Source organism: Arachis stenosperma, chromosome 6 (assembly GCF_014773155.1).
Source record: "Arachis stenosperma cultivar V10309 chromosome 6, arast.V10309.gnm1.PFL2, whole genome shotgun sequence".
Classification (NCBI taxonomy): Eukaryota; Viridiplantae; Streptophyta; class Magnoliopsida; order Fabales; family Fabaceae; genus Arachis; species Arachis stenosperma.
The window spans coordinates 21,874,865-21,893,999 of NC_080382.1; the positions used below are offsets into that span (position 1 = coordinate 21,874,865).

Sequence of the window (19,135 nt, forward strand, 5' to 3'; positions counted from 1 at the left end):
CTGATTCTTAGTCTCTGTCTCTCAGTCTCAGTTTTTTTATTTCTGTCTCTCCACCAACGCTACCTTTATTGATAAGCTAAGACCATAATAATAATAATAATAATAATAATAATAATAATAATAATAATAATAATATTATTATTATTATTATTATTATTATTATTATTATTATTATTATTATTATTATTTGCTAACAAGTACTTTCAGATTACTTGTTAAGGTGGTTATAAATTTGTTGATTTATTAATCTATAAAGAATACTAATATGTAAAAAGAAAGTAGTATACTTTGTGAAATTATTTGAAATTTGAACTAAACATTATTTCATTATTTTTTAATAAAAATTTACATATAATTATTTTTATGCAAAATTAATATTTAAAAATTTTAAATAATAAATTAATTAAATATATCAAATTATCTAACTATTATCAACTAATAAAATTGATATTTATTAATTGTTTATATTCCTCTCATTGTTGGAATAAAATAATTGTCTTTAGTAAAAAAAAAAAGAGAAATATTAAATAATTATTAGAATTTATTGTTTTTTACTATATTTTTAGTCATCAACTTAGTTTTATAATCCAATAATATATTTTAATCAATATTTTTAAAATATTAATAGATAAAAAATAATAAATTAAGGTATTCCTCAAACATTTCTCATCTTTTAAAGTTAGTAATTATTAATTAGTTCGAAGGAGATAGCATAGTGAGAAATATATTGACAACGCGTAGTGAGAAATATATTGACAACACGTTTTTTTTTTAGCCCGAAAAAAAAAATAGAGAGAAAATAACCGTTCAACAAATTCGTAGGCATATAAAATGAAAGGGGCAAAGGCATTTGTATTCACATACACACAGCTTCCCCTGTTCTGTCTTCTCTTTCTCTGTTATTCTGATGCTAGAGTAATAGCAGCTCAGAAAAGATGTTGCCTTGCATCTGCCACTCATCCTCTTCAATAGTTCTGTACCAACCACTCCCACCCCCACACTGATTTCTCTCGATTGATTTCTTCTTTCGTTTCAAATTAATTAAAAAAACTGGACATGCTGGACTCAGTTCTGCTGGCGCTGTTCCTGCCGTGCCTGGGCATGAGCGCCGTCTTCATAGTGTACATCTGCCTTCTCTGGTACGCCACCGCACACCACCCCAACCTCCCTCCGCTCCCAGCCAAAACCCTCTCCGTGAAGGGCCTCTCCCCCTCCGACCTTGACAAGCTCCCCAAGGTTACCGGCAAGGACCTGCTGTCCCCTAGCGAATGTGCAGTGTGCCTCGATGACATCGCCCATGAACAAGCTGTTCGGATGGTTCCCGGTTGCAACCATGGCTTTCACCTTGAATGCGCGGATACCTGGCTTTCAGAACACCCTCTGTGTCCGGTTTGTAGAGCCAAACTGGACCTTGAGAATTTGAATTCCTCTGAAAGTGAAAAGAACCCATGCTAATGCGTGCCTTGGTCATGTTAAAGAAAGAAAGAAGGGATATCATTGTCATGTACAGATTGTGTTTCAGTTACGTTCCTTAGCTTCTGTATGTATGTATGTCTTATGTAGAAATCTGGCGGCTACATAACATCCGAATATAATGCCGCCGCCTCCCCACCCCTCATTCTAATTCTACTTTTTCCTCTAATTATTCATACTCATATTCATTTGTTTGCCTGTTAAGAGTTTCGGTCGTGCACATCACATTTTTTTCCCTCAATGTTTCTGGAATTTCCTTTTACCCTACTGTTAATTAATTAATTAATTGATTAAGGAGTAAGAAGAGGAGAAATTATAGTAAGCAGATCGGATAATTATAACTAGAATTTAGTGTCAGGGAGGCAAAGAGGAGCGGGTAACTGACGCTAACACGTACAAAAGAAAGTATTGGTGACGACCTGATGATAGGGTTTGAAGGCCAAGTGGGGAACGGGGATGAGTTGTGTGATGGATTGAACACTTCATGTGATTCTGCTTTCCATGAATTCTTCCTCCTTCGTTGTTTACTAAGCACGCATATAGCGCAATAAATAAATGTCACACAAAGTAATTTTCTTTTGATTCGTCCTGCAATCATATTTGTGAAATAATAAAAATTTTGTTCAAACAACTCAAAATTATCTTATTTCATATTTATTAATCATTATTAAAATAATCATATCATTTTAAATATAACTTTAATATTTTCTTCCTATTATTATTGTTATTCCTGTCAACAACTAGATGCCAGCTACTATTGATGTTTTTGAAAATCGATTCACTTGTATCTCGCCTTTACTTGTGAAACATTAAAAACTAAAAAGGTGTATATATGTTTCCATGGAATATGAAAAATTGAAAATACAGCCTACGATAAAAGTGTGACTGTGCTTTAAAGACCGATGCTAGGGTTGTGTTTGGGCCAAATTAAAAGGCTTAATATTCCTACTTTTTGGTGATATTAGTAACCTAAGTAATATTAATGTGTCCATATTAGAAACAATCCGCCATATTGATTGGGGGTTGGGGTTGGTGTGTGATGGTGAACTGGTGGATGATGAGGCCAACTTTATTCATTGCATGAGATGGTCTTGCCACGTCACGGTGTGAACAGTTACCAGCTTTTGCGATTTCACCAACTTAATGGGTGGTCCCAACCTCGTCCTGTGGCAATTTCCAGTTCATGCAGCTCAAAATAAAATGAAAAGTAACAAACACTATACGGGTACACATTTTTAATTCCGTACCTGGTATTCCCATTGCCATCTATGCTGCTTCTTTTTTTTAAAAAAAAAAAAGCCATGCCGTATTAGTATTTGAGTACAAGTTCATGTTGGTTTGGAACTCATGGAAAGCATTTGTTACCTACCCGATGATCTGCAGTATACGTCGTCAATATGAATCTATTTTTCTTTGATTTCTCATGGATGCATCCGGTTAAATAAACCATGAGTCATATCTAATTGTCTATCATATCTAGAATAAATTAATAGTAATGATCCATATTTTTTAAATATTCTACATTTATAACAGAGCAATGCTACATGAATCTCATATTTGCATTGACATAAAAAATTTATTTTCTAAAATGTTTAAAATATTTTATTGTTATCTTCAATAGATCCAAAAATTGTAAGTAGCGAAGACAAATATGTAGCATATAAAAATAACAAAAAAATTATTAAACATATAAAAGCATATAAAAAATAAATAATATGAAAATATTAGGGAATGACTTATGCTATTCCCTATTCTTTATCTAGAACTCCTACTGTAACCGGTTCTGAGATCTTTCTCCGAGACAAGGAAATTCGCCTCTCTTGCTTTGCTTGACTGCCCGTCTATTTACTTAATATGAACCTCTGCTGTGAGTCCTTACTCTGGAACCCCAGGATATGAAAGTAGGGATATCAAAACTTTCTGAAACGTGGGGATTCCTGCGGGGACTGTTCCGAATGGATATCTAATTGTGGGAAATTTTTTTTACGGAGATAGGGATGGGAGACAAAATTTTCCTGAAGCAGGCGCGGGGACCCGAGCGGGGATCTCCGCCCTGTCCCCGCTATTCCCCGAAATTTATGAATTTCCTAAATTATTCTTAATAGTTTATTTTTCGCATATGTTTTTTAGTCATTTCTCACACACACACATATATAGAAACTCAAAACTCCTAATCTTTATTTGCATAACCCTTCTTCAATTTAGAGATCCCTAACACTGTTCATACTCCATCCAACCTCTCTGCAGCCACCATTCTCACCGCATCGTCACACCTCACTGTGTCATCACCCTTACCGCGTCGTAATTTCTATTTGCGGCGTTCCTTTTTGTAATTTTGCCGTCGTGTTCATTCTCATCTCTGTTGCCACGTCTCCCACCTCGTCCACTGCATTTTCCTTTGGCTCGTCGTTGCATCCTCCCCTCTTGCGTCATTTCGAAAGAAGTCACCATCGTGTCATTTAGACTTTTTGTATAAAATCTTGCAATTTTTGTATAAGATAGATACTTGCAGCTCTATTCATATGGAAATTAATAATTAGTTAGAACTATTATGTAGATAGGGAATGGGGTCCCCGCGGGGAATGGAGCCCCGTGGAGAATGGGGATGTGGAGCAATATTCCCCCACAGCGGAGAATGGGGACAGGGATGGGGAGCAAATCTGAGGGCGAGGATGGGGAGCAGGGAGGCTTCCCCCGCCCCCATCCTGTCACATTGACATCCCTATCTGAAAGAGAAGAACGGTAAAGAAATGGAGCGGGAAGACCTGGAATAAGGTAGGTAAGTTTTTATTTATTCATTATTAATATTGATATATTAATAAGTAATAATATGGTCATTAATTCACTTTTTTATAAATAATAATAATAATAATAATAATAATAATAATAATAATAATAAATAAGATTAATTAAGATGATAAATAGATTATCTTCTAATAAATAATAAAAGTGAAACATATTTTTTTATGAATTATGTACGATAAATAATATTTTAGAAAAAAAATTATACACCAAATCTTTCATATCCTCATTATATATTTTATATATTACTTATAATTATTCAATCATTTAATAAAAAATTAATTTCAAATAATAATAATAATAATAATAATAATAATAATAATAATAATAATAATAATAATAATAATAATAATAATAATAATAATAATAATAGAGATAATTACTTAGATAGATAAAAATACAAAATATATTATTGTTTTAATTAATTTTTTAAAACTAATTATCAAAATAGATATCTATTATAAATATTTTTAATTTACCAACAAATATTAAAGTTGAGTAAAAAAAAATTTAAAGATATAAACTGTAGTGTAACCCTCAAAGATCGGATAAAGTCGAATTATACCTCGGTCAGCCCATGCCAAACCGAAAAGATAAGATTTTTTAACGTATCCAAATCTTCACTGAAGATCTCGCCCGCAAGAACACACTCTGTATCACGAGAATCTCAGCACTCCTTCACAAACAAACCGACCTCAAACACACTATAAACCAGACTAGAGGCCAAGCTATACAATACAGCAACAACATACTACCACATAAATAATTTATATTCCGAGCATTTCTTTAATATATTATTTTTTATTGACTTGAACATCAGAGTCCTTTTTGCAGGTACCATGCTCGAGTCCGAGTTCACGAGGATATTCCCAACCCAACCAGAGTCACCTAGCTCATCTCGATCAACGAGGAACCGACGTATAGCTTGGCAGGAGTATCTTTGCAAAAACATAAACTTTAACTAAATAAATTTATTAATTAAATAATACTATACGAATATTTTACTTTTTATTAAATTGATTTAATACATATTTTTATTTTATACTTTTAGATACAAATTATAGTTTAATTTTTAACAATATAAAATATTTTACATATTTATCTAATTACATCTGATCCATACTAACAACTTCAGCTTCAGTAATTTTGACCGAGCATATCTAACGGCTAAAGAATCTTCGGAATATCACTAACAGCCGAGATTCTCACTTGAACAAATCACTGCGGAACTCCCCCAAAATCCGATCAATAGCTCAGCGTAACGGCAAAAAGCCAATACTCTTTCGACTATATAAATACATCGGCTAACCCTCGTCAGGGGGATATCCAGAAAATACCACTAGCACTGAAAAAATACACATGGCTCTCTCATTTTAATATATTGCTCGTTTATTCATCTTTTCTTAAGAAGCATCACTGACTTGAGTGTTGAAGTCCCTTTTGCAGGTTCCACGCCAAGCTCGTCCCTGTTCCGAGGATAACCTTCCAAGCCGGCGGAGATTCGCAGAGGAAGTGCGCATCCAAGCTATAATCCGGAAGAGTATCCATTGCCAGAACATTTAGCGCCCACTGTGGGGACCAGTTATTTGACCCACAATCCTCTCTCTGCCATTTTTCTCTTTTCTTTCAAGACCACCACACATAGCAGACAACGGAATTCAACAGCTCACACCAGCTGAACTGATGATGATGATGGTAGAACTTCAGGCTGAGGTTCGAAAAATAGACGAACAATCATCCAAGAACCGTAGCGTCGACGACCCCAAGAACCCTGGAAGGAGTAATACCCATGCTCGAGAAATAGAGCCACAAGAGATTACTCCGCCGAAGGAAAAGCTTACACTCGATAACCCGTTCTCGGAAGACGTCATGAATTTTTAGATGCTGAAGAATTTCGTGCTACCCACCGGGCTCAAATCATACGAAGAATTTTGGCGACCCCCGCGTCCACATAAAAAAATTTCAATCTATGATGTTCTTTAACGGTGCTTCTGACCCTATTCTTTGTCGATCTTTTCTGACTTATTTAGATGGTGCTGCTTTACTTTGGTTTTTTAAGATTCCTGCAGGTTTTATATCTTGCTTCGAATTGTAGCTTCAAGAATATATGTGCACGGTTCGAATTACCTCAGCACCATTAAACAAGGTCAACATTAAAGCCTAAAGGACTACATGACGAGATTCGCCAAGGCAACCATGGAAATCTTAGACCTTGATCCCAAGGTGCATCTTCATGCACTAAAGAGCGGCTTTAGACCAGGCAAATTTCAGGAAACAATAGCTGTAACCAAGCCCAGAATGTTACAAGAGTTTCGTGAAAAGGCGGCAGGCCAGATGCAAATCGAAGAGCTTAGAGAAGCTCGGCGAGCTAACAAACAACAACCTCGGCGTGAAGAGGAAAAGCACACCAAAACACCAAATTACAAAGACAATAAGAAGTCATTCAAGTTGACACCAAAATACGACGTCTATACGTAGTTTAATACAAAAAAAGGAGGACATCATTAAAGAAATACTGAACGCGAAGATCATCAAGCCACCTAGTAGAGCATGCTCGTACAAAAACCAGAACTACGTTAACAAATCGAAGCATTGCGCCTTCCACCAAAAGTTCGGCCACACCACCGAGGAATGTGTAATTGCAAAAGACCTTCTGGAACGGCTAGCCAGACAGGGCCATCTAGACAAATACATAAGTGGATGAATACAACGAAATCAACGAAACATAGCTGAAAATCAGTCCGAGCAAGACCCAAGCGCTACAGAAAAGACCAGTTTTCAACCCCCGCCAACAAGTGGGGTTATAAATTGTATTGCAGGTGGATTCGCTGGTGGAGGACTCACAACCTTGGCAAGAAAGCGCAGTTACCGAGCAATGATGATGGTCCAAAAGATGGAGGAAGCAAGAATCCGACCACCACAGATAGCCACCATCTCTTTCGATCAGTCCGACTACCAAGCAAGAGCAACTAACCTAGACGACCCTGTCATCATTTCTATCCAAGCAGGAGACCTCCTGGTCAGGAAGGTCCTATTATACCCCGACAGCAGTGTAGACGTCCTTTTTTATTCAACCTTCAAGAAGATGAAACTGAGTGAGAACTTAATGCAACCATCCTCGGAAAAACTGGTCGGATTTTCAAGGGAATGAGTATCCATTCTTGGAAGTATATGGATAAAAATAACAATAGGCGACCACCCCATGTCTAATACAAGAGACGTGCAATTTTTAGTGGTTGACTGCACTAGCCCTTTTAACGTCATCCTCGACAGACCCTCTTTCAATTCTCTTGATGCTATTGTATCCACTGTTCACCTTTGTGTTAAGTTTCAGGTACATGACAACCAGATGGCCACGGTTCATTCGGACCAAACGGAAGCTCGGCGGTGTTATAACTTAAAGCCTAAAAATACGATCAGAAAATACTCCCCAATCCGAGTTACCAAGGGAGAGCTTTAATGTGTCAAATATCTCGTATACTGTCAATCTTGACCCAAGAGAGGACCTTTGGGAGGGACCCTCACCAATAGATGACCTGGAAAAGGTAATTCTCGTCGATAATGATAATCATTATACTTATATTAGTCATTCTCTCTTCGCAGGAACCAAAAAACACATCATCAACATACTGCGAAGGAACGCCGATCTTTTTGCGTGGACCTCGGCGGACATGCCAGGCATCGACCCAAACTTCATATGCCATAGGTTACAAATTGATCCAAAGGTATGACTTATAGCTCAAAAGAAACGAAACATGGGTGACGAGAAAAGGTCGGCATGTCTAGAAGAGACAAAAAAACTCCTAAAAGCAAGATTCATAAGGGAGCTACGTTTCACCACATGGCTCTCCAATGTGGTAATGGTAAGGAAAGCCTCAGGTAAATGACGAATGTGCGTAGACTTTACTAATTTAAATAAAGCATGCCCCAAAGACGCCTACCCCCTCCCATGCATTGGCAAATTGGTAGATAATGTATCAGGGTATAATGTTTTAAGTTTTTTAGATGCATATTTAGGGTATAATTAAATTTTAATGCACCCAAAAGATGTGGATAAAATAGCTTTTATCGCCGAACTAGGAAACTATTATTATAAAGTTATGCCTTTTGGACTAAAGAATGCAAGTGCAACCTACCAACGATTGATGGACAAAGTCTTTAACAAACAAATCGGAAGGAACCTAGAAGTTTACGTCGATGATATGATAGTGAAAACAACACAAGACCGAGAACACGGAGCCGACGTCAAAGAGGTCTTCAGGCAAATCAGAAAGCACAACATGAGACTCAACCTTGAGAAATGTGCCTTTGGGTAAAGGGAGGCAAATTCCTCGGATTCATGCTCACCTCTAGAGGGATTGAAGCAAACCTCGAGAAATGCAATGCAATCATAAAGATGAGAAGCCCTCGGACAATAAAGGAGGTACAACAATTGAATGGCAGGCTTGCTGCACTCTCTCGGTTCCTACCAGCAATATCCAAACATTCACAACACTTCTTCAACATACTCAAAAAGTAACGAAATTTCAATTGGAGCTCAGAATGTCAAACAGCTTTCCAAAACGTAAAAGCGATACTATCCTCCCCACCGATCTTGCAAATACCAAGCCCAGGTAAACCACTAATTATATATATGTCTATTTCCCTTAACGCAATCAGCTATGTCCTAGTAATAGAAACAAGGGAAAAACAAGAGCCAGTCTACTTCGACAGCAAGACGTTACAAAATTCTGAGCTTAGATACTCAACACTGGAAAGATTGGCTTAAGCCCTAATAATGACAGCAAGGAGGCTACAATATTACTTTCAGAGCAACACAATTGTAGTCAAGACAAATCAACCCCTGAGATAAGTTTTAACAAAACTTGAGGTCTCCGGAAGAATGATGAAGTGGTCAATCGAGCTGTCTGAGTTCGACATCATTTACGAACCCAGGACGGCAGTCAAAGCACAATTTCTGGCCGACTTCTTAATTGAGCTTGCAGAAGAATAAGAGGAGCAATACATTTGGGGGTTATACGTCGATGACGCCTCAAATGCAGAAGGATCGGGAGCAGGTGTCTTGCTCACCAATAAACATGACCTACAAGTCGAGCAATCAGTCAGGTTCACTTTCCAAACAAGCAACAATCAAGCCGAGTATGAAGCATTGCTCGCAGGATTAAGGCTAGCCCAATCTCTGAACATTACAAATCTACAGGTATACTGCGACTCACAACTCGTCGTGCAACAGGTAACAAGACACTTCCAGGTAAAAGATCAAATGTTAGAAAAGTACCACTCGATAGTAAAAGATCTTATTTCTCAATTTCATTCATTCCCAACCACACACATAGCTCAGGAACAAAATACCCGAGCAGATGCATTATCAAAATTAGCAACAGCTAGAAAAACTATGAATGAATCTGTTATATCTCAACTAGCCCTTGTTGAACCGAGTTTTAGCACCAAAGCTATTTTATCTATATCACAGGAACATGACTGGAGGACGCCATACAAACAACACTTGCAAACTGAGAACATGCCACCAGGAGTAACAGACCCCAAGGCATTCAGAAGAGGCGCAACATCCTTCACATTAATCGGTAACGACCTATACAAAAGAGGCTTCTCTCAACCACTGTTACGATGCTTGGACGAGGAGGAAGTTAAAGTCGTCATGAATGAAGTCCACGAAGGAGTATGTGACAACCATATAGGGGGAATGAGTCTAGCATCAAAGATAGCTCGGGCTGGATACTACTGGCCAACAATGAAACAAGACTGCATTAATAAGGTCAGGAGGTGTGACAGTTGCCAAAAGCACTCCTCGACAATACACAATGCTGCCGAGCTATTACATACCTCGGAGGTAAGTTGGCCCTTCCACAAATGGGGGCTAGATATTCTCGGGCCTTTCCCAAAAGCACCTGGCCAGGTAAAATATTTACTCGTAGCAATTGATTATTTCTCAAAATTAATAGAAGCTATTCCACTTGCAAACATAGGAGCAGACAAGGTTAAATCGTTTACTTGGAAAAATATTATTTGCCGTTTTGGATCACCTCATGCTATCGTTACTGACAATGGTCGGCAATTCACTGACCAAAATTTAGCAACATTCTTGAACGAATTTCAGGTTAAACACCACTTTTCTTCAGTAGAACATCCTCAAACAAATGGACTCGCCACGGCAGGTAATAAGGTCATCCTTAAACACCACTTGGCTCTCATGCGCCGCACTAATCTCCTCGGTGGTGAAAACCTCGGATTTCTCGCTCAGTTCAGATAAATCAACCACCTTCGACGAGACCTCTCCCCTTTTCCTTTTAAAAATTGTATCCTATCTCACCCCGCCTCCCTCACTGACTTTACCAACATTCATAGACGACCCTTCTCTCCCTTTCTTTTTAACCTTAGAAACAACTGCTTTCAGGTTCGCAGTAGTGAGAGTAAGAGCTTTTTCACCTGCAACATACATAAAAAACCACATAAGACCAAACATACCACATAAAATGCAAGACATACAACATGCAGGACCTCTATTACCTAGATACTCATCCATAGCTTCCTTATCCCCTTCAAGCTCCAGTTAACTAGATATAGACAGCAACTCAGACGAGGACATCACAGAGATAAAAAAATTTAGAATACACTATTCACTTTCTACCCTATTTTCACAATAAAAAATATGCGTAGGCTCTGAAGACCAAAAGACCAGAAACCTCTCCTCAAGCAACGAATCCAAGAATAACGGATAAAACTCCTCCCCAATATGAACCTTAACAAACATTTCTTTGAAATCTTTAAAGGATTGTTTGTATAAGCTAAAAATACTACGACCTGGATGGTTGTTAAGATTAACCCACCCACCCTTCCAGACACCTTTCGCTTGAAACAACAAAAAATAAATGATGAGCGGATAATTTGTACGCTTTTTGGCATTGTTTTTAGTATGTTTTTAGTATGATTTAGTTAGTTTTTAGTATATTTTTATTAGTTTTTAGCTAAAATTAACTTTTCTGGACTTTACTATGAGTTTGTGTGTTTTTCTGTGATTTCAGGTATTTTCTGGCTGAAATTGAGGGATCTGAGCAAAAATCTGATCCAGAGACTCAAAAGGACTGCAGATGCTGTTGGATTTTGACCTCCCTGCACTCGAAGTGGATTTTCTGGAGCTACAGAAGCCCAATTGGTGCGCTCTCAACGGCGTTGGAAAGTAGACATCCTGGGCTTTCCAGCAATATATGATAGTCCATACTTTGCCCAAGATTTGATGGCCCAAACTGGCGTTCAAAGTCACCTACAGAAATTCCAGCGTTAAACGCCGGAACTGGCACCTAAATGGGAGTTAAACGCCCAAACTGGCACCAAAGCTGGCGTTTAACTCCAAGAGGAGTCTCTACACGAAAATGCTTCATTTGCTCAGCCCAAGCACACACCAAGTGGGCCCGGAAGTGGATTTTTATGTCATTTACTCATCTATGTACACCTTAGGCTACTAGTTCTCTATATATAGGACCTTTTACTATTGTATTAGGAGCTTTTGATCATGTTTTTATGATTGAACCCTCTTTGGGAGGCTGGCCTCACGGCCATGCCTAGACCTTGTTCTTATGTATTTTCAACGGTGGAGTTTCTACACACCATAGATTAAGGTGTGGAGCTCTGCTGTACCTCGAGTATTAATGCAATTACTATTGTTCTTCTATTCAATTCCGCTTGTTCTTGTTCCAAGATATCACCTGTTCTTCAACTTGATGAATGTGATGATCCGTGACACTCATCATCATTCTCACTTATGAACAAAGTGACTGACAACCACTCTTGTTCTACAAGCATACGAGGCTTAGTGAATATCTCTTGGATTCCTGATACACGATGCATGGTTGATCACCTGACAACCGAGTGCTCGCCTGACAAACGAGCCAGCCATTCCGTGAGATCAGAGTCTTCGTGGTATAGGCGAGAACTGATGGCAGCATTCAAGAGAATCCGGAAGGTCTAACCTTGTCTGTGGTATTCTGAGTAGGATTCAATGATTGAATGACTGTGACGTGCTTCAAACTCCTAGCAGGCGGGGCGTTAGTGACAGACGCAAAAGAATCGATGGATTTTATTCCGGCCTGACCGAGAACCGACAGCTGATTACCCATGCTGTGACAGAGCATAGGCAACGTTTTCACTGAGAGGATGGGAGGTAGCCACTGACAACGGTGAAACCCTACATGAGCTTGCCATGGAAAGGAGTAAGAAGGATTGGATGAAGACAGTAGGAAAGCAGAGAGACGGAAGGGAAGGCATCTTCATACGCTTATCTGAAGCTCTCACCAATGATATACATAAGTATCTCTATCTTTATCTTTATGCTTTATTCGTTTATCATCTATACCCATTTGAGTCTGCCTGACTGAGATTTACAAGGTGACCATAGCTTGCTTCATACCAACAATCTCCGTGGGATCGACCCTTACTCGCGTAAGGTTTATTACTTGGACGACCCAGTGCACTTGCTGGTTAGTTGTGCGAAGTTGTGTTTATGCCATGGTATTGAGCACCAAGTCTTTGGAGCCATTACCGGGGATTGTTTTGTGTATTAAAAAGTAGTGATCACAATTTCGTGCACCAATAAACCGAAAGAAGGATAACATTCAAATGCTCGTATGAACGCCCATGAATTCGGGTGTAACTGCGTTGGAGCACAGTTCAACTGAGCCAACACCCTGCATTCAAAATCAGTAAAAGGAAACCTCATGCCAAGTTCAGTCAACATGCAGGTATATATATAAAAATAACTCTAGTCAGACCTTCGCTCGCAAACCCTGTCACTGTCATCACAATGTAAAATCCTAACTTCCAAATGTACACCATTCCTCACCCACCTAGCTTCATTTAACTGAGCCACCAACTCTACACTACTGAAAATCGAAACGCGACCCCTCACATCTCCATCAACCCAGCTATACATGTCCTTTTCATCCACCACAGCACACTCTTTTTCCTCTATTATAAGACAGAAAGCAAAAACTAGGTGAAAAGGTACAAGACAAAAGTAAACTAACCTTTCTTACTCATTCTTTTTTTCCTGGGTACACGTACAACCTTCGGAAGATAAACAATTTCCTACACCCACAAGTAGTTGAAAAGACAAATACAACTCCCTAGAAGCCCTCTATCCCACGATCCCTTACCCCACTCAAAGCAAATACCAGATCCGGCAGACAAAAAAATGTGTATATATATATACACACACACACACACACGGCTCTTACGATGCATCCTTCCTATACAAAGAGCTCCTGAAGCCGAAAATATAGAAACTCAACCTATTTTTTACAGGCCAAGTTTGGGGGTTGTGATTCATACTAACAACCTCGGCTTCAGTAACTTTGACTGAGCATATCTAACGGCTAAAGAATCTTCAAAATATTACTAACAGTCGATATTCTCGCCTCAACAAACCACAACAGAACTCCCCCAAAATCCGATCAATAGCTCAGTGTAACGGCAAAAAGCTAAGATTCTTTCGACTATATAAATACATTGGCTAACCCTCGTCAGGGAGATATCCAAAAAATACCACTAGCACTGAGAAAATACACACGGCTCTCTCACTTTAATATATTGCTTATTTATTCATCTTTTCTTAAGAAGCATCACTGATTTGAGCGTCAGAGTCTCTTTTGTAGATTTCATGCCAAGCTTGTCCCTGTTTTGAGGATAACCTTTCAAGCCGGTGAAAATTTACTCTTGTATCCGAGCTATAGTCCAAAAAAGTATTCTTTACCAGAATAACATCTATTTTTCGGATCATCATTCATGCGAATGTAATTATAGATGTAGGTGTAAAATTATTTTATACTAATGATGTATTAAAATTTAATTTTAAAAATTAAAAAATATATATAAAAAATAAATATTTTGACACAAAATTTAATAGATATTTTTTAATATGAGAGCAAATATAATTTTTTAATAAAAACATATATATATATATATTAATTTTAGCGGGACACTTGTATAACATATGTCGGTTTTTATTTGGAAGATATTTAAAATTAATCACTAATATAAAATATATATTAAAATATAAAATATATATTAAAATTAGTGTAAATAGTATTTTTATTTTAAAAAAATTATATTCTGTTAGCTATAGTGAAAAAGTTTTCAACGAATCCACTAATTCTGATCTTCCCCACAATAGAATGAGATATTACTATAGTAGTAGTTTTTTTTGTTTGTTTTTGTTTTGGTAGATGAGATATTAGTAGTTAACCAATTGATGTAGATAAAGACGATTACATGCATCCAGCTATATACAGGAAAGCAAATAGAAATAGAAGTATTCAAATTAAAGGCATAATATATATATATATATATATATATATATATATAATGTATTTTATGAGAATGATATTTTTATATAACATGTGAAAATATATTTATAAGTATTAAATTAATTTAAATAATTAAAATTAAATGTGACTAATAAACAATATATAAATAATGCATTTAATATAATCATTATATTTACGAGAGAAAATACATTTAATAACTATTATATTTATAGCTATTGTTTTTAATTTTTATTAAAATATATTTTATAAATAAATTAAAATAATTAGATTTCACATAATTATAGAAAATACAACACAACTAAAAAAAATCATATACAAACCATATTTTTAAGAAAATGAAATCATAATTAATAAAAATATTTTTTAAGAAGTTCTATTTTATATTTGTATACATTTAATTATCAAAAATACTTTTAATTTTATTTAGATAAAAAAATATAATTATTTTAATTTATTTATTAGGCATGTTGTAATAAAAATTAAAAATAATGATTATAGATATAATATAATGGTTATAAATATGTTCATATATACATAAATTTAATGACTATAATAAATATATTACTTATATACTACTAATTAGCTACATTTAATCTTTTGACCATTTAAATTAATCTTATGACTATAAATATATTCTCACACATTCTCATATAAAAATCTTATTCTCGTACAATACATTTCTATATATATATATATATATATATATATATATATATATATATATATATATATATATATATATATATTTGCTTAGTGTTTATGTTCCTGTTTAGTAGTTCTAATTAAGAAAGGCAGGCTTTTCTATCGTAATTGTTGTTAACTAGCTAGTAAATTTGTTCACAATATATATAACTGTTGTACGTAGGATAAAGTGACGATAAGATATTAGAGTATAAAACAACCAGTCATATATTAGAAGTTGAGATGATCAGTTCCGTAATTGATTCATGAAGAGTGCATATCTATATATTTTGAAACAAAATATGGTTTGAGAAATGCGTTAGCTTGCATGGTGGAAGTATGTAGCTTAGCTGCTGGGAATCTAGAATCTATATTCTATCTTCCCACCGGAAAAGTGGGTTTTCTAGCTGTGTGATTCCTATCTATTGATTGAAACTTATCGGTCAATCCCTTCAAGTGGTGAATGGATATAAATCATATTTTTATGCTTTGATGCGATTAACAGTTGATTATTTGATATCGCTTGCCCGAAAAATTGGAAAGAGAAAAAAAAAGGAGGTGGCCCGGGAAAGGGGGGGGGGGGGGGGGGGGGGGGGGGGTGGGGGTGGGTGTGGGGGGTCATATAAGAGAATTTGTCCCATCGTTGCCGTTAAAGCCAAGCCAACACAAAAATGTGATTTTGTTATTTGCGTATAATTTAGAATAAAGACTAGGATTCTCTCTATTTTTACAAAAATATAAGGTGATTTTTGTCTAAAAATAAACACTTTAATTTTCAACCTTTTTATTTAGAGATAATATGATCTTTTATTAAAAGTTTTGTTAAATAATAACTATAATTATTTTTATGAAAATTTTATTTGTATTATATAAAAAAAAATTAATGATCAAAGTGTCCTTTTTTTAAAAAAAAAGAAATCGTTTTATCCTTAGTAAAAAATAGACAAAGATAGACTTGGGTGTTTATTCAATCATTAATATAACGATGATTTCCATTATTTATCGTAGAGAAGAATTTTGTTGTCTCCCAGCTGAACGACATTATTTATTTATTTATATGTATTATCTCTTGGAGCACATATTCTGCTAATTTACCTCATTAATATTTTGTGAAAATTAATAAAGCTAATTTAAAATAAATAAATAAAAACTAAATAAAATAATAAATAATAAATAATTTTAGTTTATAATCTTATAATTTTAATGGTTAAAAAAAATTATATACTTTTAATTGATGGATGGTTCATATTAAAGAGACTCACTTATAAATTGAGTTTTTTTTTTTTTTAATTCATTCAAGTCAAATCATTCAGATAGAATAATATAATATTTCTTTGAGTAGTTTTTTCTTATATATGATATAAAAAAGTGTGTTCACTTTTTGTCAAGAGAGAGTATTATTGTAGTCTTCTTGTGATAGAGAAAAGTTGTAATTTTCAAAAAAGTTATTCAATTATTTTCATATTTTATACAAATTTTTAATTTTTCATCTCTATATTTTGCTGTGTCATTTGTCTGGTACCTAACAGTGATATCAGAGTCAAAGGTTGCTGATTAATATATTTTTTTCGCTGCAAGTTACCATCTAAAAAAAATGGCAACAAAGTATGAAATTCCAAAATTTAGTGGGAGTAATTTTTTCATATGAAAATTGAAGATAAAAGCTATTATGAGAAAAGATAATTGCGTGAAAGCAATTGAATTTAGATCCACTGGAATTACAGATGAAAAATGGAAGGAGATTGACAACAATGCTATTGCAAACTTACACTTGGCACTAGCTGACTCAGTTTTATCACGTGTAGTAGAAAAAAAGACAGCAAAGGAAATTTGGGATACTCTCAAGTCTCACCAAATTATATGAAGTCAAATCACTTCACAACAAGATATTCTTGAAAAGAAGACTTTATACTCTTCGAATGAGTGAGTCTACATCGGCAACGGATCACATCGATCAACAATCTAAATACGCTATTTTTCCAACTCTCATTGTTGGAATATACCATAGTAGAAAACGAACGTGCAGAGCTCTTACTTCAAAGTCTACCAAATTCATATGATTAGCTTATCATTAACTTAACTAATAATGTTTTGACTGATTATCTTTTTTTTATGACATGGCTGCTGCGGTTCTTGAAGAAGAATCTAGGCGCAAGAATAAGGAAGATAGATTAGAGAGCTCAAAACTAGCAGAGGCGTTGTTGATGACGAGAGGAAGATCAATGGAGCGTGGTTCCAGTGGGAGCCAAAGTAGACTAAAGTCACAAGGAAAGAAGCAATTCAAATGCTACAATTGTGGCAAGAGAGGGCACTTCAAGAAAAATTGTCGAAATAAGAAGAGTATGGAGAAGGTTCCAGAACGATCAAGTTCTCAAGGATGTGTTATGAGTACCTCTGATGATGGAAAAATCCTATATGACGAAGCAACAATTGGTTCTAAAGGTAGCAAATAACTCACTGATGTTTGGATTGTTGATTTAGGAGCAACATGGCATATGACTCCTCATCGTGATTGGTTTTGTACATATGAACCTGTTTTGGAAGGATAAGTGTTTATGAGAAATGATTATGCCTTAGAAATTGTTAGAATGGGTATTGTCAAAATAAAGATGTTTGATGGTTCTATTCGTTCACTTCAAGGGTTAAGACACGTGGAAGGCTTGAAGAAGAATTTGTTGTCGATTGGACAACTGGATGAACTTGGTTGTAAGACCCATATTGAAGGTGGGATCTTAAAAGTTTTTAAAGGAGCTCTTGTGGTAATAAAAGTAGAAAGATTGCAGCAAATCTATACATGCTTGTGGGAGATACTTTGCAAGAGGCAGAGGCATCAGTTGCTTCAGCAAGCCAAGAAGAAATGACGATGATATGGCATTGCAAAATGGGCCATATGTCAGAATGAGGTTTGAAGATTCTTGTAGAACGTAATCTCATTCCCAGGCTCAAATCGGTAAACTTACCATTTTGTAAGCATTGTGTTACAAGCAAGCAACATATATTGACGTTTGGTAGATCAACTGCTCGAAGCAAGCACATATTAGAGTTGATTCACTCTGATGTATGAGAGTCACTAGAGATGTCTCTACGAGGAGCAAAATATCTTGTATCGTTTATTGACAATTACTCTAGGAGGCTATGGGTGTACCCAATCAAGAAGAAGTCAGACGTATTTGTGATGTTCAAAGAGTTCAAAGCAAAGTTAGAATTTGAATCTGGAAAGAATATCAAGTGTTTAAGGACAGATAATGGAGGAGAATATGTCGATGGTAATTTTCTAACATTTTGCAAGCAAGCAGGTATTCAATGGCAATTCACAGTTACATATACGCCTCAGCAAAATGGTGTAACAGAGCGAGTGAATAGGACTTTCCTAGAAAGAGCACGAGTTATGTTGCAAATTGCAGGTTTAGCCAAGTCTTTCTGGGCAGAAGCTGTTAAAACAGCCTGTTATATGATGAATCGGTCACCATCAACTTCAATTGGGTTGAAGACACCAATGGAGATGTGGCAAGGTAAGCCACGTAATTATTCTTCTTTACATATATTTGGTTGTCTTGTTTATGTGATGTACAATTTCTAGGAAAGAACAAAGCTGGACCCAAAGTCTAGAAAATGTACATTCTTAGGTTATGCTGACGGAGTTAAGGGGTATCGCCTGTGGGATCCCACTGCCCGCAAGGTAGTTGTCAGTAGAGATGCGATATTTGCAAAAGATGAGTTACAAAAAGAACTTGAAAATGATAGCACTGTTAAAGAGATAACCACTGTTCAAATAGATGAAAAATGCAGAGAAGATGATCTTTCTGAAGTAGAACAACAGCACGAAGAACAAGAAACAA

General features: G+C 35.9%; 1 protein-coding gene across 1 annotated transcript; it reads left to right on the forward strand.

The window, feature by feature from the left end:
• Positions 1-846: 846 nt before the first annotated feature.
• Positions 847-1,661, forward strand: LOC130933245 (E3 ubiquitin-protein ligase ATL23-like). The gene has a single exon (XM_057862802.1). It carries the CDS (start codon positions 1,057-1,059, stop codon positions 1,453-1,455), a length of 399 nt encoding a protein of 132 aa, XP_057718785.1. The 5' UTR covers positions 847-1,056; the 3' UTR covers positions 1,456-1,661.
• The last annotated feature ends 17,474 nt before the right edge of the window (positions 1,662-19,135 follow it).